The sequence below is a fragment of the Eleutherodactylus coqui genome, chromosome 9 (assembly GCF_035609145.1).
Source record: "Eleutherodactylus coqui strain aEleCoq1 chromosome 9, aEleCoq1.hap1, whole genome shotgun sequence".
NCBI lineage: Eukaryota > Metazoa > Chordata > Amphibia > Anura > Eleutherodactylidae > Eleutherodactylus > Eleutherodactylus coqui.
In genome coordinates, this window is record NC_089845.1 from 39,384,443 (window position 1) to 39,406,956 (window position 22,514).

Here is a 22,514-nt window from a genome sequence, read left to right on the forward strand (position 1 = left end):
ACCCCCTATAGATATGCCCCGCTGCTGAGCTGCAGACATTGATTTGTAGTGATGGTTGGCAATCCTGCTCTCCCCCACAATGCAATATGAGTCTGCTGGGCCTTGTATTTTGCACTTTGCTATTGTTGAAAGTCTCTGTGTATATACACGGTACTCTGGATGGTTCTCTGGTAATCATCTGATTGCTCATGGAAATGAAAACTATTGATTGCAGCCTTTCTTTGCACTAAGCAGTCAGGGTTTTATCAGGCTGAACTAGATGGACACTGTCTTCATTCAGCCTAACATACTATGTTACTATGTAAACACCTCAAGTAGGAAGTGCTGCATCATATCTCCTCTGCTTCTACAACCCTCCCTCTTTTACAGCCTTTCTTCTTCCCAAGCCTTGTTATAGATTCACTTACTGTCTGGCAGGAGAACGCTGCAGTAACCCCTACAATACCCAGCTGTGACGCCGCTGACGGAAAACTGCCAACAGGGTAAGACTCTTATTTACGGTCTCCTCGGAGAGAAATACAAACTTGCTGTGCAAAAAGATAGCTTCAGAATTCTCTTCATCCGTCTTGTATTTCTGTAGAAGGGTGTGTTCACACGGGCGAGTCTCTAGCGCAACTTCTGTCCGATAGCGATATGGAAGGAACTTGTGCTTTTAAATAACACATTGATTTTTATGTATTTATTCACATGAGCGATACTGCAAGAGCGAAAAATCGCTGCATGTCCTAATTTTCGGTGATTCGTTGTAAGCAATCAACCAATATTTCCTATTGGAGCTTTAAAAAAAATTGCATCACGCTCGCATGCTATGCGATTTGCATGTGAGTTCAATGTGATGTTTACCATTAAAAACTATTAGAAAGGCGCATGAAAAATGCAAGCGCATGCAATAAATTCTTCAAGCACCAATGCATCGTGCTCTTATCCAGAACAAGCGTGATTTAAAAACACAGTTAGGCCGCTTTGACACAGCTGAAAAAATTGCACAAGACTTTTGTGCATTCGTGCATTACGAGACACACAAATCTTGCATGAATATGAACCCCATTCTTTTGAATGGAGCCATATATATTCGCAGCATACTCTATACTTGCGTGTTCTTTGGAACGCATCGCCCATTGCTTTTAGTGGGGCCGGAAAACATATTGCACAGCACCATTGATCCTCCAAGGATCGCAGCGCGTGGGGACATCGCATGTTCATGAATGTGATATCAGGCCAAGTTTCACAGACCGATATCGCGCTCGCTGTTGTGCAGGAAGCCTTGGGTCAGGTTCACACGACTGTATTTGCGTTGCGCATTATGCTCGTTCCGAGAATTAGCCCTGCCCCGCCTCTCTCCATTGCAAATAGTGCAGAGGGGCGGAGAGGAGGCAGAGAGGGGGCGGGAGCTCAGTTCCTGCTCCTGGCTCTTCCATCCCCCCCCCCCCCCCCCCCCGCACTCGAGGACAACGTATATCGGCTCGGCGTGAAAACCGAGCCGATATACGTTCGTGGGAATGCGTCCTTATAGTAATGATCCCGTCTGTTTGAATTATGTTGTTCCCTCTCTATATTTAACAATAAAATAAAGAACTTAAAATGAAAAAAAAATCAGCTAAAACTTCCAGCACAAGTAAGCAGAGGGGGACTTGCACACAGAGCAATCACTTTCCTCTTTCCAGTTGCACACCTGCTCTAAAGAAACCTGAAATTACAGTTTCTAATTTGCCCATCCACGCATATTTTTTCCCAGGATCGCACATCAGAGGAAAAAATACGCCAATGTGAATAAACCCATTGAAACCAATGGGATCTACACCCTGCGTGTTACTAAACAAGTTTTGCTTGCGTAATATGCTGCGCAAATGCGTCTGTGTGAACGGCCCTTAATGTAAGGTATGTATGCATTATTTTGAATTCCATCTTCATTCTTGTTTCAGGCCCTAGGATGGAGGCGCTGAGTTCTGCGTGCATGAGCTTTTCTCTTGATTTATTCCGGACCCTATGTCAGACCGATCCTAATGGAAATGTTTTCTTGTCTCCGCTAAGTATATCTGCGGCGCTAGCCATGGTTTCCCTAGGTGCCAAAGGTAAAACTGCTGGCCAGGTATCCAAGGTAGGTAATATATACCAGACAACAGCTACGTACAATGTAACATTATCCTATGTAGTACACAAATTACTGTAAGGGCTTCTACCCACTAGCGTTCTTTTTAACGCTGCGATATCGCTGCGTTTTTTTCAATGGGACTTTCTAATGTTAAAATCACATAAGCACAAACTTGCGATTTTTGTGCAATGATATTCTACTGACTGTGGTAGCGGTTTATCACATTACAATGATATTCTACTGACTCTGGTAGTGGTTTATCACATTGCAATGATATTCTACCGACCGTGGCAGCGGTATAGCACATTGCAATGATATTCTACCGACCGTGGCAGCGGTTTATCTTATCACATTGCAATGATATTCTACTGACTGTGGTAGCGGTTTATCACATTACAATGATATTCTACTGACTCTGGTAGTGGTTTATCACATTGCAATGATATTCTACCGACCGTGGCAGCGGTATAGCACATTGCAATGATATTCTACCGACCGTGGCAGCGGTTTATCACATTGCAATGATATTCTACCGACCGTAGTAGCGGTTTATCACATTGCAATGATATTCTACCGACCGTGGCAGCGGTTTATCACATTGCAATGATATTCTACCGACCGTGGTAGCGGTTTATCACATTGCAATGATATTCTACCGACTCTGGTAGTGGTTTATCACATTGCAATGATATTCTACCGACCGTAGTAGCGGTTTATCACATTGCAATGATATTCTACCGACCGTGGTAGCGGTTTATCACATTGCAATGATATTCTACCGACTCTGGTAGTGGTTTATCACATTGCAATGATATTCTACCGACCGTGGCAGCGGTTTATCACATTACAATGATATTCTACCGACTCTGGTAGTGGTTTATCACATTGCAATGATATTCTACCGACCGTGGCAGCGGTTTGTCACATTGCAATGATATTCTACCGACCGTGGCAGCGGTTTATCACATTGCAATGATATTCTACCGACCGTGGCAGCGGTATAGCACATTACAATGATATTCTACTGACTGTGGTAGTGGTTTATCACATTGCAATGATATTCTACCGACCGTGGCAGCGGTTTATCACATTGCAATGATATTCTACTGACTGTGGTAGCGGTTTATCACATTGCAATGATATTCTACCGACCATGGCAGCGGTATAGCACATTACAATGATATTCTACCGACCGTAGTAGCGGTTTATCACATTGCAATGATATTCTACCGACCGTGGTAGTGGTTTATCACATTGCAATGATATTCTACCGACCGTGGCAGCGGTTTATCACATTGCAATGATATTCTACCGACTCTGGTAGTGGTTTATCACATTGCAATGATATTCTACCGACCGTGGCAGCGGTTTATCACATTGCAATGATATTCTACCGACTCTGGTAGTGGTTTATCACATTGCAATGATATTCTACCGACCGTGGCAGCGGTATAGCACATTACAATGATATTCTACCGACCGTAGTAGCGGTTTATCACATTGCAATGATATTCTACCGACTCCGGTAGTGGTTTATCACATTGCAATGATATTCTACCGACCGTGGCAGCGGTATAGCACATTACAATGATATTCTACCGACCGTAGTAGCGGTTTATCACATTGCAATGATATTCTACCGACCGTGGTAGCGGTTTATCACATTGCAATGATATTCTACCGACTCTGGTAGTGGTTTATCACATTGCAATGATATTCTACCGACCGTGGCAGCAGTTTATCACATTGCAATGATATTCTACCGACTCTGGTAGTGGTTTATCACATTGCAATGATATTCTACCGACTCTGGTAGTGGTTTATCACATTGCAATGATATTCTACCGACCGTGGCAGCGGTTTATCACATTGCAATGATATTCTACCGACTCCGGTAGTGGTTTATCACATTGCAATGATATTCTACCGACCGTGGCAGCGGTATAGCACATTACAATGATATTCTACCGACCGTAGTAGCGGTTTATCACATTGCAATGATATTCTACCGACCGTGGTAGCGGTTTATCACATTGCAATGATATTCTACCGACTCTGGTAGTGGTTTATCACATTGCAATGATATTCTACCGACCGTGGTAGCGGTTTATCACATTACAATGATATTCTACCGACTCTGGTAGTGGTTTATCACATTGCAATGATATTCTACCGACCGTGGCAGCGGTTTATCACATTGCAATGATATTCTACCGACCGTGGCAGCGGTTTATCACATTACAATGATATTCTACTGACTGTGGTAGTGGTTTATCACATTGCAATGATATTCTACCGACTGTGGCAGCGGTTTATCACATTGCAATGATATTCTACTGACTGTGGTAGTGGTTTATGACATTGCAATGATATTCTACCGACCGTGGCAGCGGTTTATCACATTGCAATGATATTCTACTGACCATGGTAGCGGTTTATCACATTGCAATGATATTCTACCGACCGTGGCAGCAGTATAGCACATTACAATGATATTCTACCGACCGTAGTAGCGGTTTATCACATTACAATGATATTCTACCGACCATGGTAGCGGTTTATCACATTGCAATATGATTCTACCGACCGTAGTAGCGGTTTATCACATTGCAATGATATTCTACCGACCGTGGCAGCGGTTTATCACATTGCAATGATATTCTACCGACCGTGGCAGCGGTATAGCACATTACAATGATATTCTACTGACTGTGGTAGTGGTTTATCACATTGCAATGATATTCTACCGACCGTGGCAGCGGTTTATCACATTGCAATGATATTCTACTGACTGTGGTAGCGGTTTATCACATTGCAATGATATTCTACCGACCATGGCAGCGGTATAGCACATTACAATGATATTCTACCGACCGTAGTAGCGGTTTATCACATTGCAATGATATTCTACCGACCGTGGTAGCGGTTTATCACATTGCAATGATATTCTACCGACTCTGGTAGTGGTTTATCACATTGCAATGATATTCTACCGACCGTGGTAGCGGTTTATCACATTGCAATGATATTCTACCGACTCTGGTAGTGGTTTATCACATTGCAATGATATTCTACCGACCGTGGCAGCGGTTTATCACATTGCAATGATATTCTACCGACTCTGGTAGTGGTTTATCACATTGCAATGATATTCTACCGACCGTGGCAGCGGTATAGCACATTACAATGATATTCTACCGACCGTAGTAGCGGTTTATCACATTGCAATGATATTCTACTGACTCCGGTAGTGGTTTATCACATTGCAATGATATTCTACCGACCGTGGCAGCGGTATAGCACATTACAATGATATTCTACCGACCGTAGTAGCGGTTTATCACATTGCAATGATATTCTACCGACCGTGGTAGCGGTTTATCACATTGCAATGATATTCTACCGACTCTGGTAGTGGTTTATCACATTGCAATGATATTCTACCGACCGTGGCAGCGGTTTATCACATTACAATGATATTCTACCGACTCTGGTAGTGGTTTATCACATTGCAATGATATTCTACCGACCGTGGCAGCAGTTTATCACATTGCAATGATATTCTACCGACTCTGGTAGTGGTTTATCACATTGCAATGATATTCTACCGACCGTGGCAGCGGTATAGCACATTACAATGATATTCTACCGACCGTAGTAGCGGTTTATCACATTGCAATGATATTCTACCGACCGTGGTAGCGGTTTATCACATTACAATGATATTCTACCGACTCTGGTAGTGGTTTATCACATTGCAATGATATTCTACCGACCGTGGCAGCGGTTTATCACATTGCAATGATATTCTACCGACCGTGGCAGCGGTTTATCACATTACAATGATATTCTACTGACTGTGGTAGTGGTTTATCACATTGCAATGATATTCTACCGACTGTGGCAGCGGTTTATCACATTGCAATGATATTCTACTGACTGTGGTAGTGGTTTATGACATTGCAATGATATTCTACCGACCGTGGCAGCGGTTTATCACATTGCAATGATATTCTACTGACCATGGTAGCGGTTTATCACATTGCAATGATATTCTACCGACCGTGGCAGCAGTATAGCACATTACAATGATATTCTACCGACCGTAGTAGCGGTTTATCACATTACAATGATATTCTACCGACCATGGTAGCGGTTTATCACATTGCAATATGATTCTACCGACCGTAGTAGCGGTTTATCACATTGCAATGATATTCTACCGACCGTGGCAGCGGTTTATCACATTGCAATGATATTCTACCGACCGTGGCAGCGGTTTATCACATTGCAATGATATTCTACCGACCGTGGTAGCAGTTTATCACGACGAATACACTGAGCTCTATACTTCTTGATTGTTGCTCCATCAAGTAACATCATGGGACACTTTTCTGAGTCAACGAACTGCATTCATTTTTTTCTAATCAGCAGACGACATGCAATGACCATAGTCTGACCATAACAGCCTGTGCAATAATAGTGCCAACTGTAGATATGATTTAACTCCTTAGTTACCATCAACCTTTTAACTGAACTTTCTAATAAGCTTAAAACCTGCACATACGTCTTTTAAGGCAATGGCTTGGGTGGCTAATGACAGCCAGGCTCCTGCTCTAACTGCTAGGGGAGGAAAAGCCTCACATTCTGTCGCTCTCTACATGCCACAAACAATAGCAAATGCAGCATGTAAGCAGATGATAGGGGGCTCTTTTTGTCACCCATCGATACTTTGCAATGCGATTGCAAGGTACCATTGGGTTCTCATGGCAGCCAGAAGCCTGAAAAGGCCTCTATGTTTACCTTGGAACTCAGTCTATTAGGCTCAGAGTCTAATAGGATGCGGTCCTAGACTTAGTAGAATGCACTACATAAATAATGCAGTGTACTATCATAGCAATCAAATGATCACATCTTCAAGTCCCCCTATGAAACCAAAAAAAGTGTCAAAAAAAGTTCAATAAAGTTTAAAGAAAAAAATTTCTGTAAACAAACCCATTTTAAACGGAAAAAATACCTAACATGTTTTATTAAAAAGCAATGACTAACATGCGTTTGTAACGGCCCAAACAATGCAGATATGATTTATCTCATGTCATGAACACCGTGAAAATAATTTTAACGAGTAACGCCAGAATTGCTTTTTTTCTTTTTTTTTTCACCTCCCAAAAAATGTCATAAAAATCACTCCAAAAGTCACATGTACCTCAAAATGGCACCCAAAAAAACTACAACTCTTCCTGCACAAAACAAGACCTCACAGCTCTGCTGCCAGAAAAATAAAAATATCCCGGGTCTCAAAAAGCAGCGATGCAGATTCAATTATTTTTCTTTAAAAACGTGTTTTTATTGTGGAAAACTAGTAAAGAATTAAAAAATCCATATAAGCTTGGCATAGTAGTAATTATGCTGATTAGATAAGAAAGTTACCATTTTTACCAAATGGTGAACGCTGTAAAAACAAAACCCCAAAATAATGGCGGAATTTCTGGACAATTTTTCCCACCTCCTCCCCAAAAAATTGGATAAAGTTCTACACCACATTATATGTACCCGTAAGTAGTACCATTAAAAAATAAAATTCATCCCACCCCCGCCCCCCAAAATAAACAAGCCCTCATATGGCTATGTCAACGAGTTATGGAAGGCAGTCATGGAAATCACTTTCAGGCACAATATAGACCGGTCGTTGATGAGTTAAAAGTTACACATACACCCGGTGAACTTTGGACCGGCAATTTATAACCACATACAATGCTGTTAACATGAGCAAACTTGATTCTGTTAGAGATGTTTTACAGTCACTAAATCAATACATGTTCAGAGAAGAAACTGCAATCCCCAGCATCTTCCAGACTCATTGGGGCCAGATAAAGGATTATACCACGGAGTAACTCCAACAATGTTAATAATTAGGTTTAGAACTAGAGATGAGCGGGCACCCAAATGCTCGGGTCCGCGTTATTCGAGTCGAGCTTTTCGTGAAATTCGAGTTTTTTTTCTTCTTGGTTCGTCTCTCTCTAGCTCTTCCCGCCAGACCAAAAATTTTCAAATGACGCGCGCTGCGTTGCGGTGGGGAGGGGCCAAAACAGGCATGTCACAGCAGGGAGGAGCCAAAACTGGGGCGTGGTCCAACACGATTTGATGCTCGTTCGAGTAACGAGCACCATCGAGTACGCTAATGCTCGAACAAGCATCAAGCTCGCCAGAGTACGTTCGCTCAACCCTATTTAGAACATGTAAAGAATAAGCAATAATAAAAACAAAAAATATGTCTGTATCCAGATGGGTCGCACCCCAGATTCCTTGTATAAGTTAAATTAACCTCTTCTAGTTAATAAAATTGTACAACATCTCGAAAGTTGGCATAACTTGCCCTTGCTGGGGAGAATCCACCTAATTAAAATGATGTGCATCTTATAATGATGTGCGATTATTAGACCTGCTACAAACTAACGATATCCTGAAATTAAATAAGGCCATTATTAATTTTCATTGGCAGGGTAAATGGCCGTGCATTAGTATGGCCAAATTAATGGTTGCTAGAAGTGATGGGGGAACTAACTTACCTGACATAAGAGGGTATAAGCCAGCCTGTCTGTCCCGCTATATTATCTATTGGATTCATGAGACTAGTTACTACTCTAACTTTGCCCTGGAATCTAGTGTTGTGCCCCTTGGGATTTGGAAATACTCTTACACACACCCTTGGGCATGATACCCCGGAAATTAAAACCTCAGCATTCCATTAGAGATATAATGACCTGGAAAGCGGTGCGGAAAAAATGTATACTACCATTCTGTAATTAAGTCCCTCTATGGAAACATCCAGGCTTCGACAAAGGCAGCACAAACCAGCAATTCAAGGAGTGCAGAGAGAGAGAGATTCTGATTTTACGATACCTCTTCCATGAGACAGAACCTAGGTGGTTGAAAATATAGACTACACCCTTTCATACATATACAATAGGCTCAAATCCAAAAGTTCTATATGGACCAATTGCAAGAAGTGAGAGGAGAGGCAAAAATAAAGACTAGATAATTTAGGTCTTGCTGGTAACAGGTCCTACCTTCATATCAGTCTTGGATAACCGTCTCAGAGATGTTCTGCTGAGCCATATTGTAAAGCAATACAATATCGGTACGACAACTGGAAGATGAGAATGTAGATGGAACATTATGAGAGGGTGAAGTGCGTCACAATGGAACGTGGTTAGTGAGGTACAGAAAGACACACATTTTACAATCGTGCATTGGGGGATTTTTGCTTTTAATCTCCTTCCTACTCCTCAAAAATCGGATAGATTAGTCCACTGTCCAAAATGCCATACGCCTAGGACAGATTTATTTCACGATCTCTGGGGTTGCAGTCAAATCATTCAGTTTTGGACCCATATTAGCCAAATGACTAATTATTAGAGTTGAACGAACGTACTCTGGCGAGCTTGATGCTCGTTCGAGTATTAGCGTACTCGATGGTGCTCGTTACTCGAACGAGCATCAAATCGTGTTGGACCCCGCCCCAGCTTTTGGCTCCTCCCCGCTGTGACGTGCCTGTTTTGGCCCCTTCCCAATGAGAGAGGGGGAAAGAGAAACACAAACCAAGAAGAAAAAAAAAAAGCTCGGCACCCAGCGTCCCACATACAAAAATGCTCGAGTCTCCCATTGTAGCCAATGGGGTTCGTTACTCGAGTAGAGTTCTCGAATTTTACGAAAGGTCAACTCGAATAACGCGGACCCGAGCATTTGGGTGCTCGCTCATCTCTACTAATTATCTATGGGGCTTCTCCCGTCCTCTCACTCCGATATTGCACCTTTTCCATTATGACGATAGAGAGGATACAATTACAATCAATAGGAAAAAAAACATCACCCCATGTTTTTCATTCCATTGCTTTGGTGGCTAAAAGATGTTTGTTGCAACATTGGCTGCAGTCCTCGATGCCTGACGCATAAACAGTGGTAGTAATCCAACCCAAGAAACTATTATCCATGGAGCGAATGGAAACCATGTCATTGCGTACTGGCTGCGCGCCGCTCACATATATCTCGCAACAGGCATGCTGTGAAATATGGTTGTGTGAGCCAAGTCTTATTCTGTACATTTTTTAAACTTTTATTTTTGTATCTTTTTTTAAACCTATATGTCTACCATGATGTCATAGAAAACCTCTGGGGAACAGTCACACTATCATTTTTGGCTTTTTTCACACTTTTCCACTATAACTGGGGCATCCATAGAAGCCCAAGTTACAGGAGAAAACAATCCCCATAGTGACAGTAGTGATTACATGACCGCCGGGTCCAATAGGCGAAACAACACTCCACACTGCTTCCTCTATTCTCTACATAGTGCTTATAGAGTGCTATGTAGGCTGGAAAACAGATGGCAGAAGCAGTTATAAACCACGTCTAACTTCTCCTCAGTGTCTTCAGCAGTCTCTGGCAGCTGAGCACCCTACCTACTCCTACTAGATTGCAGGTGCTTTAAACCCATGCCATATACATAATTAGGTAAAATATTGTGTTTGACAAAGGAAAATGAATTGTGAGTCGCATTAGGAACAGGAATTGTTATGAATGAAGACATTCTCCATACAGTATAGCAGAACATGTTGGCACTATATATGCAAATGGAAATGAATAAGAAATTATACAGTATACAACTGTGAGACTATAGGTTGTATCTAATAAGACACTACGGCTTACAAGCTGTGAATTTAAGTTCTTTCATTATGCCCTATAAGGCCCCCTGTCCAGGGCCGTGACGGAATATCGCCAGCGATATTTCGCCGTGGGGGACGAGGGGGGAGCGCTGGGAGGTCTCAGCGCTGAGCCTATCTGACAGATAGCTCACCGTGGAGAAATCGCAGCATGCCGCAATTTGAGTCCCGCAAGCGGAGAATCGCTATAATTCTCTGCTCGTGGACAGGGGGCTGCGCTTTCCATAGCAACGATATGGAAAGCCTGCACTGTTACTCGCGCCCGGATTATCGCCATGAGTAATGCAATGCACAATCGCCCGTGGACAGGAGCCCTAAGTATCCTTTCACCCAGAATGATTGTTGGCCACTTAAGCGCCCAACAGTCATCTCAACTGTAATCAAGCTCGTGCTTTCAGACGGGAGCAATAATCACTTAATGAATGGAGGCGGAGGGGGCTGGAAATCACTCCGGCTATCTGCCTCCATTTACAGTAAAAAGGCCGTCATTCATAGATGAGTGACTGCCTGCTTGCCCAAGCGGATTGTCATCTGATTTTTATGAATGATAAGCGAACAAATTATCATTCATCGTTCATTCGCCGGCAGCATTTCCCCATAACAATTATAACATGCGATCCAGCAAGAATCTGAATGATACACCTGACTGAGGTGCGTTTAAGTGCAGTTGCCACTATTTATTGTTGCACAGGTGGCTCAAGAATAAGTGACAATTTTATGTCTGGCAGGATCAATATGTAAGTTCTCAAAAACTACATAACATTAGTCCGAAAGTGACTGAAATCAGTGCCTGCCATTACTTAATTTTATGCCGCCCTTTCTGAGGGCATCATTACCAGGATGTCTGTAACACTGTATCATTACATGTACTATGACTGTCATAACAATGTATACTCTTACACAATAAATGATTTCATGTATTTGTTCTTTTATCCGCATATTTAGGCACTGCATTTTGATAGCCTTCAAGATGTTCATTCCAACTTTCAAACCTTGAATGGTCAGATTAATAAAAAATCTAGCTCCCATACCCTGAATCTGGCTAACCGGTTATATGGAGAACAGACCTTCCACTTCCTTCCTGTAAGTCAGTTTATTATTTATTATTGTTGTCGTTACCATTTTTATGTTTTCTTGTTTAGTAAGGGTGGTTTCGCATCTACGTTGTGGGCTCTGCTTTCCTGCTCCGTTCAGGAAAGGGCAATCCCCTAGCCGAACAGCTCCGTCTTATGACTGAACCGAGCAGCGACATCATTGACTATAATGATGTCCATTCAGTTGCCGCTCAGCTGCCCAGCTTTGTGTCATGCAGGGCTTTTACTTCCGGTATTTTGTGCCAGATCTGCGACGGAGCCTCCGGCCGGAGCTTCCGGCGAAGATGTGAGACCTGCCTAATTCTCAGAAAGAGGAAACCTCTATAATAACTTTTAGGGTACTTCCACAGATAACAAAACGCTGCGGATTTTCCACAGTGGATTTGCCTGTTAAAAATTTGCAGATTTTGCTGTACAGGAAATGTAGATGAATTTTCATAGATTTCATCACCCACTGCAGAAAACATCCACAGCATATGGCCCCCCTGCACACGGGCGGAAATTCCTGCAGAATTTTCATCCGTGCCCGCTAACATAGGATCGCATTACAAAACGCAATCCTATGCACACAGACACGATTTGTCCACGTGAAAACATGCGTGGAAAACAAATCGTGGCATGTTCTATTTCTGTGCGGGTCTCGCAGAGGCCCACACAGAAATGTCAGTAAAGACCCGCTGGCTCCGCTCTGCACATATGCCAGCTGGGCGGCAGCCGGCACATCACAGAGCATCGGAGACACCAAGAGCGGGTAAGTCGCAGGGCTGTGCAGGGGCACGGGTCCGCATCCCGCTGCGAGAATTCTCACAGCAGGATCTGACCCCGCTGTCTACAGGCGGCCTAAATTGTCTGTGATGCAGATGTTCAATCTGTAACATGTCAATTTGTGCTGCAAATTCCCTGTGCGGTTTCAGCCTTTGTGTAGCCTTACCTCCAGGCCCGGGCAATTCCCATGCTGTTATGGATGAAGTAATGTGGCCATAATTTGGGCTTTATACTGTTTTGTGACCTTACAGACATTTTGTACAAGACAATGATTTAGATTTTCTTTAAAGAGCTCACATAAAACTAATAAATACAAAATATTGTGATCTGTTACATCCATTAATAGACTTGATATTTCTGAAGATGATGATGGTGCGCTCTTTGCATGGCACGCCACCTGTTGTATGAACTTGTCACCTTGGCCCATTGAGCTGATAGATGAAGCACATATCCCCCCTGACTCCCAAGGCTGCGCTGAGTCACATCGCAGGCACTTGAGCTACAGCTGTTGCCACTAAGTGAGAAAGAGGCGGCAGAAATCCTTCGGAGTCGCTTCAGATTGTACATCTATGTATTCAGATACTTCGTGCTCTGATGTTTTTCCAGGCGGCTGCTTTTCTGTTATGCTGGAATTAGTGCTCTCGTTTAGACCTCATATCAGTGTTTCACAACATTTTTAGCCTTGGGGTAACCCTACAAAAAATTCTTACAAAAAACAAACAAAAAAAAATAAAAACACCTCCTTGTCACAGGATAATCACATTCAGAGCATCACCATCAATCAAACCTTTGATCTCCCCCTCCACAACAGTATATGTGTGACCAAACATCTCTCTCCTCCCTCCCCAGCGGTATATATATGGCCATATGCCTCTCACCCCCCCCCCCCATCTTCCCCAGCAATATATATTGCCAAATGTCTTTCTCCCCTCTCTCTTCAGCGGTATTTATATGGCCAAATGCCTCTCTCCTCCCTCCCTAGAGGTGTGTGTGTGTATGTATAATATATATATATATATATATATATATATATATATATATATATATATATATATATATATATATATATATATATATATATAGGCTATTACGAAAGACTTAGAGCCAATGTCACAATTAAACTCCAATAACAAACAAACTCAACCCCTCTCACCAAGCGATTTACCCTAAGATTTAAAGGGCTCATCGGGGACCATAAACCAACATCCCGTGCCGCAGTTAAACCAATATAATTTCCAATCATCAACAATTGTATATAGAACCAGGTATATATATTATGTATTTTCACCTACACAGGCAGATATAGACCAACTCCCATAAATTAGAAACTCCCATTTTAAGCCTCCAATCGGAGGCGTTACTTGAAGCTCCTGGGCCCCAATGCAAAATCTGTAACAGGACCCCAAACTATAATGCTTTATTCATAGTATTGGGCTCCCTATATGGAGAAGAGAGGCCTTATGGGCCCCTAAGACTCCTGGGCCTGGGTGCAACCGCATCCCCTGCATCCCCTATAGTTACCCCCTTGCCTCCAATACATCAATCCGTTTTCGTTTCTCAGAGTGGACCGCTGATAATCCATCCGCGCCTAAAAAGAAACTAGTGCCATATTTCATCCACTACAGATGGCAATAACATTTTCAATTTAGCTGCAGATGGTGAATATAGTAAGTATGGTTACTTTAAGCTATCCCCACGTAATACTGCACTTATCCCAATAATTTCACTAATAAGATGCATGTATTAAAAAAGAATAGAAGCTAGAAGCCAAATACAAGTGTAAGACGATCACATCCCTCAAGATGTAACCTCACACTGATGCACATGTAGGGTCACGCTGGAGCCACAGCTATTCAATTAGTGTTACACTGCACCAAAGATTCCATTGGCTTGATATTATAATGGTAGGCGTATCCTGAACAAACGATAAAGATAGAGCCAAACATTGTAAATGTAGAGAGCATTGCAGGTATATAGAGCTTTATTACATGAGACCTCCCCTTGATGGATGGGCCCTCTCTGGACACCTCTTGATGTTCGGTATGGGTCCATACCTGCAATACGCTCTATTATTTTAATAGGTGTGATACTTGGGACACAGAACTTGTTTCAAATCAGAGAGCTGCATGCAAAGTTTTACTTCCTAGGTTTTGTGCCTAAAGGAGGGGTGAATCTGTAAGTCCCACGAGGAAGAAAGAATACAGCTTGTTACTGTCACATCTCCTCCACTACAGCGTCCAGTGACCACAGGGGAATCCGAGAACTTCTCTTTTAATTTTTTTTATTTTCTTACTAAAGAATTAGAAAACTAGCAGTTGCGCACCTAATCATCCTCGACACTTATGAGCACTATAAACTAAGTTATGGGGCTCCTGGGCGCGGTTCTGAGGAGTCCATGGAAGTCTCTGCTACAGTGTGCTGGCACACAACTGCAGTGTTGAGTCCACTGGTGCCAACTTCCATGGGTGAGGGCACGGGGAGCTGGCTGAGTATAAAAAGCACATCCCCAGACTCCTTGGAACCTGGCCTTAGTTTATGGTGTTCATAAGTAGCAGGTTCCCTTTAACCAGGATATTGCCTAATCTGTGAATGAAATGTTTACACGCTTTGGATTGTAGCCATTTGTGGTCTATTTAGTTTTCGTTAATATATGTGCATGTAAACATAGGTGGGACTGGCATGTATGAACCCCATAAGCTTTATTTTTGGGTGTTTTATGTCTAAAGCTCTGCTGGGGACACACGTTTAGCTACAAACACGCCAACACCTTATTTATTTTACTGCAGCAAATGACATACAATACAATTAATTGAGTTTGCTTGAAACGCGGCACTAAATACTGTAAAAAGCGGTCTGTGTGAGGGTGGCTTTACTGAACCACCTGGGACAGATGGGAAATGGAGTGCATGATAAAAGTGCAGGCAGCCGCGCCTGTACTGATACTTTTGAATAGCATGAATCGTTCTGTTGATGAATCAGTAATGTAAATATAAAGTGCCATACCTTTCTTTACATTATTACTGACTTTTACTACTGCAAACAATGAGCAGTCTTAAATATATCTGATGAGCTGCAATTGTGGCGTTGGATACATAATTTCTTGTGTGACTCTGGGGGAATTCAAATTTTTAACAGGGACCTACTTAGTGTAAATGATTCTCACTCGAATATATGAAAATAATCAATTTTTTTAAAGATGTCTTATATTAATGAGACCCCCCCCCCCCCCCTAAAAAAAGAAAACCTATATTTGTACACTAAGGTCGTTGTCACACGGATATAAGCGTGCTTGCACCATGTATTTGTGCAATGGGCATTGCATATTTGTGTGCACACGTGCATGTTGTACTGTGCTTCTTGTGCGCAAACAAAACACACAACCATATTCCCATTCATTGAAATAGACAATTAGTGTAATTAGTTCTAGGTGTTCTCTTTCCCTGCGCAAATACGTAGGAAAATTTGGAGGTTCTGTCGCAGATTTGGAAGAAATAACGTTGCATGCAGCACTTTTCCTTCTGGTAAAATTCCAGGCGGCTGAGCGGAAGCAGAACGGACTCATTTATAGTCAATGGGGTCTGCTCTACGCTGTTCAGTTCCATCATAAGATGGACCCGTTTGGCCAGAGGGTTCCCCTTTCCTCCTCCCTGGACGGAGCAGGAAAACGGAACCCCTCAACGTAAATGTGAAAGCAGCCTAAAAGTGTCAGATACCTGTTCGTAATCACACCGATCCCCAAAAACTCTTCATTCCTTACTTATGATTCACTGAAGACATTGCATTTCTTTCTACAGCAGCTCCGAACGACGAGCAGCACGTTACTATGTATGTTACTATGTATGTTTTTATGTATGTTACTATGTATCTTTTTACGTATGTTACTATGTATGTTACTATGTATTATGTTTTTGGCAGGAATTTTTATCATCAATGCAAAATTTATACAAAGCTAAACTGGGCACAGTTGACTTTATATCTGCATGTGAAGCTGCTAGAAAGGAAATCAATAAATGGGTTTCGGAACAGACAAAAGGTGAGTATGCTACATCTGCTATTTCAGTACTAATGTTCATTACAGGAGGTGAGGAAGCATCAGCACATCAGGCCTGGAAAACTAACTACTTATTGACCACTTTGTCTAGTATTGGTCAGGGCCCTCATTTGCCGGCCAAATCTAATAATATGGGCTTCATTAACAGGCTGTAAGTTGGCATGGTTCACTAGAAACCTAAAAACATAGAAAACTAACAGCAGAAAAAGACCACACGGCCCATCTAGACCAGGAGTATCAAACTAATTTTCACCGAAGGCCATATCAGCACTATGGTTGCCTTCAAAAGGCCATTTATAAGGGCTGATTCAGAATCGTGTATTTGTGTTTCATATTTCGCATGCAATATGGACAGGCTAAACACCATAGATTTGCATTGGGGTGTTCGAATATGCATTCTTCACACGTATAAAATAGCAGCATGCCCTATTTTCTTCTGTACTACAGAACAAAATTGCCCAATAAAGTCAATGAGATCATGTAAATATGCATGATACATGCGTATTCACTACATACTTGAGAGAAATCTATAAGGCCTTCGTTTTGCACATGTGAATAATACAGTGAATGCATGTGCAAAAAACAAAAACAGACAGTAAGTAGACTGCTCCGTACATTGTATAGTGGCCAGTATTAGTACTGCAGGATGAGATTAATTGAATTGAACTCAGCCTGCAATACTAATTCAAGCCACTATGCAGTGTATGGCGCTGTTTGATTCCTGCAGCAAAATGGCTCAGTATACAAAGACACCAGTTCAGGGTAACAGCTGATCCTTGGGGGTAACAGGTGGCAGACTGCTGTCAATCTGCTATTGAAGACCTTTCCTGAAGATAGGTCAATTGCTAAAAGTGGTACAACCCCTTTTAATCATACATTAAATGAGACAGCTTGATTACCATGGAATCCCGAGCAGTGGGCCCCTGCCGATCAGCTGTTGATGGCTTATCCTGTGGCTAGCTCACCAATAGCTAGAAGTGAGAGAACCCCTTTAATGCTTTTTTTTGTAATCAAAGCATGTAATACGGATGATGTAATTGAAATCTTCTGGCTGAACAGATCTATCTTGTGACGGATCCGAACAGCACCGAGCGTTGACTAGAATAGAGTCCTTTTGGTTTCCGCTCAGCTCGCTTTTTCTTCCAGTATATTGTGCCGACCTGCGAAGGAACCAGCCTAGATGTAAAACCACCCTTACCTGCACTAGATAGCGATGTAACTCGAACTATAAGGTTCATCGGGCCTTTATGTTTTCTGCTGAAATTTAGAAGATTGTTCCCATTCACCGTTAGCAAGCAAAGATCCTGAAACTGCTGAGAAATGGAAACACAAGTTTAGGAGGAAGTTGAATAGTTTTGCATTGTGCAACAAATAGGTTGTATCTGTAACACTGGACAAATGTTTCAAGGTTTGGAATTAAATTGTAACACCGCTTCCTGCTGACCAAATAACTTACTGTGTTTTATAGGAAAAATTCCAGAAGTACTAACTGAGGGGTCAGTAGATGGGACAACCAAGTTAGTATTGGTGAATGCCATATATTTTAAAGGTGACTGGGCTGAGAAGTTTAACCCTGAACATACAACAGAAGTACCTTTTAGAATAAACAAGGTAACATCCTAAATTAATATTAATGGCATCATCATTAAAGTGTACCCACAATTTCATGTGTACCTATTTGAATTCTTAGAAAAAGCTGCCATGCGTGTGTACATGAGGATCAAGACTATATCTAGCTATTGTATGACTTGTATATGCAATAATTTACCAATATTTCCTCTCCACGGGCTGTATATACCTGATATGTCTGCTGTACTTTTTTACACATAAGGCAGCAGGATATTTTCTCTCTATCTCTCTGTAGGGCACTCTTATAAATAGAAGCATCATGGAGCATTATTCAGCAGTACTGAACAGTGTAGATGTGATTTCAGCATCAGTTAGACACATTTTTGAGTCCCTCTGCTTCTCTCTTCCCGCAGTTTCCTCCTATCCATAAACATCTATTGGCAACACAAGACAGTAGCAAGCAAAGAACCCCTCCCCCCTCCCAACAAACATATTTTTTTGTGCCTCTGTTTCAAGAGATGGAATTTACACGACAACAGGCAGTGGTCAGCAAGTTAGAAGAAAGTGAGACCCCCTAGTGGCCAGTACATTAGTGAGATTTTTTTTCAGCATAAAAACTATATTTTAGGTAAATAAAAGTGTTTTGCACCTAAAATGACCCACCAGTTTCTGGACAAAATGTTATCCCTGGACAGAATAGCAGGGGGGGCAAATTACTTGCATTTGTTCTTCTCTGGTCATCTGGTCCAGCTGTTTGGGGTTGTGTGTTAAGCCACCCAAGATGGCTGCAGAAACTTAATTACTACATAATGCACACTGTGCTTCGTCTCTGATTAGCCAGTGCTGATTACATGAGCAAATGCACTGTGGGGATTAGGTAGTCTGAATATTACATAGGCCATCTGGGATGTCCAGAATTGGCAGATGGGAGGGACAGTAGAGAAGAACAACTGTAGGTAATAAACGGCCCTCCAGTCCCGGGCCAAAATTTTGACCTGAAAATTAAGGGTTGCTTTTAGGTTAGTCATCACATTGGCTATCACATGACTACAAGTTTGTTGAAAGCACGTTGCCTATTTAACAGTTTTGTTAAAAGAACTGTTCTATAATATTATGTATCTAACATAAATGTATGTTTTTTTTGTCCAGAGGGAACAAAAACCTGTTAAAATGATGTACCAGATGAAAAGCCTGCCGTTTAACTACATCCCAGAACTCAGTTGTCGAATCCTGGAGCTCCCATATGTGGGAAAAGAACTCAGTATGATTTTCCTATTGCCAGACGATATCGAAGACGAAACAACCGGTTTACAAAATGTATGTTTATTTCATTTTAACGGAACGGAATATTATTTTATTTTTACTATTATTCTATTTTATTTATTGTTTCATTTTGGCACCCTACAATGGCATTATGGGACCCAATGAGGCGACAGAGGGCTCATCTCCGGCTAGCTGCTAAGACATTGTGGTCAGAATTAACCGCTGCATCTAAGTATTTCAATAGCCAATTAGTACAATCGCTAGTTGAACACATTAAAATTAATCTGATCACGGCCATAGCTGGCAGCTATTAGCTGTTGAAAACAGACAAAGTCCACTGGGCTTGGTTCCTGCATCTACATCATACAACTGCCGTGACACAGTAATTCAGATGAGGTCTGACTAAGGACCTCATCTGGAATACTGGGTCCAGTTCTGGGCACGCCACTTTAAAAAAGACATGACAAACTGGAGCAAGTTCAGAAAAGAGTTACCAAGATGGTGAGCAGTCTGCAAATCATGTCGTATGAGGAACGGTTAAAGGGTCTGGAATGTTTAGCTTGCAAAAAAGAAGGTTGAGAGGAGACTTAATAGCCGTCTACAAATATCTGAAGGGCTGTCACACTGCAGAGGGATCAGCCCTATTCTCATCTGCACAAGGAAAGACTAGAAGTAATGGGATGAAACTGAAAGGGAGGAGAGACAGATTAGATATTACAGTGAGGGAGATCAATGAGTGGAACAGGTTACCACAGGAGGTAGGGAGTTCTCCTTCAATGGAAGTGTTCAAACAAAGGCTGGACAGACATCCGTCTGGGATGATTTAGTAAATCCTACACAGAGCAGGGGTTGGACCCGATTACCCTGGAGGTCCCTTCCAACTCTACCATTCTATGACCGCATGCCTTATGTATATAGTATACACACATATTACAGTCATGAAGGAATTAAACAATTTTGCACTGCAAGTTACATGGGAGGACTGAGTCACCCTTTATTATAAATAATTGACTAATGACCACTAAGGGTTCCTTCACATCTGCATTGCAGCTTCTGTTCGAAGCCTCTGTTGTAGATCTCCATTAAAATCCACGTCAAAACAGCACAACATGTAGCATTAAGGCTGCCTTCCCATGGAACGGAAAATCGTGTGAGATTAGTGCTTTGCAAGACATACAAATCTCGCACAAATATGAATTCCATTCTCTTGGATGGTGTGTGATACACGAGTGATGTTTTCCCGCATCACACTGCGATGCAGGAAACAATTTGCGGCATGTCCTATCTTTGTGCATGCTCTTGCATTGCACCGCCCATTGGGAGACCTCGCATTGCATGCACGTAGCACTAAGTGGAATACTGCTGCTGGCCCCATTGAAGAAAACAATGGGAGAAACTCCGCAGTCCTCTGCCGTGGCTGTCAGCTTCGGCAGAGGATCACTTCTTCCCCGAACTGATGCGAGATGGTTTTAACATAAAAAAGGCCTCACATCTGCAAGGAATTCAGATGATGGCAAGCGTGAAATTGGGCCGTGAACCATGGCCCAGTATTGTGCTCGCCTGTGTAAAGTTAGGCTAAGTCCTGAATATTTCCGGAGGGTATAACAGAAGCCGGATGGATCCCAATAAAGTCAACAGAGTTCGTTCAGTGCCATTCATTTCCATCTTGTGATGGAAAGGGCTTTCCATTTTCCTACTCCTATAACGGCAGAGGAAAATAAAAATCTAAATGGCAATGTGAACAAGCGGTAAAAAATAAACTGTAGACTTCATGAATGTGTCCACCGTACAAAAGTCTTTAAACAAATCAAAAGAGATACAATAGTATGAAGCTTCTTTTGGAAGAATTGTCCTTAAAAATATCCTATCTTTATTCTGCTGAGAAGTTCAATAATACAAATGATCAACAAATATATACATACAATATTTCCCCAATTCTTTTACTTTTATCTTACTAAGGCCGCCTGCACACGAGCGGGTCGGATTCGGCAGCGAGAATTCTCGCCGCGCGATCCGACCCGAGAGCCTGCAGGGACGAGCGCGTGCTCACCCGCGCCTGGCGGCCCCGGCTCTTTCATGTGCCGGCTGCCGCGCAGCCGGCGCATGCGCAGACCGGAGCCGGAGGCCGGGTGAGTGCGTGCCCCGCAGAAAATTAGGACATGCCGCGGTTTATTTGCCGCGCGAGATTTCGCGCGGCCAAACCGCGGCCGTCTGCATAGGAGTGCGTATTTTAATGCACTCCTATGCAAACTTTCAGCGGCGGAAATCCCGCGGGAAATCCCGCGGCGGGATTTCCGCTCGTGTGCAGGCGGCCTAATTTGTATCACAAAATTGAAATTGTAATTATGAAAAATATTTCCAAAATTCTACACACATAGTAAACTGCAATCAGCTTGGCCGAGTATTACTGCACATTGTAAAATGAGAATTTCTGACACTATATGTAAATGTTGTTGCAGCTTGAAAAGCAAATTTCCGTAGAAAAACTTCAGGAATGGACGCGACCTGAAAACATGTATCCGACCGATGTTCATGTGCATCTGCCAAAATTCAAATTGGAAGAAAGTTATAAGCTGAAACCAGCATTATCTACGCTAGGAATCGTCGATCTTTTTGACGCAGCTCGTGCAGATCTATCCGGGATATCGGGTTCCCAGAATCTTTTCTTATCGGAAGTAATTCACAAGTCTTTTGTGGAGGTGAATGAAGAAGGCACCGAGGCCGCAGCTGCCACTGCTGGGATTGCATTGATGTGCTTGAGCCGGGAAGAGGAATTCAACGCAGATCACCCATTTCTCTTCTTCATTCGGCACAATGAATCCAAGAACATCCTTTTCTTTGGCAAATATAGCTCTCCGTAGAAAAGCAAAAACTGATGACTCAGCTATCGAAATATGATTACTTTTTTCATATGATTTGTTTTGTCATATTTCAAAGTAAATAACAAAATAGAAAGA

General features: G+C 42.3%; 1 protein-coding gene across 1 annotated transcript; it reads left to right on the forward strand.

Moving 5' to 3' along the window:
- The first annotated feature begins 364 nt into the window (after positions 1-364).
- On the forward strand, positions 365-22,513 carry SERPINB1 (serpin family B member 1). Its single transcript, XM_066579261.1, has 7 exons — positions 365-482; positions 1,923-2,098; positions 11,761-11,898; positions 16,590-16,707; positions 18,194-18,336; positions 19,444-19,611; positions 22,017-22,513. The coding sequence occupies exons 2-7, from the start codon at positions 1,931-1,933 to the stop codon at positions 22,416-22,418; spliced, it is 1,137 nt and encodes a 378-aa protein (XP_066435358.1). The 5' UTR covers positions 365-482; positions 1,923-1,930; the 3' UTR covers positions 22,419-22,513.
- The last annotated feature ends 1 nt before the right edge of the window (position 22,514 follows it).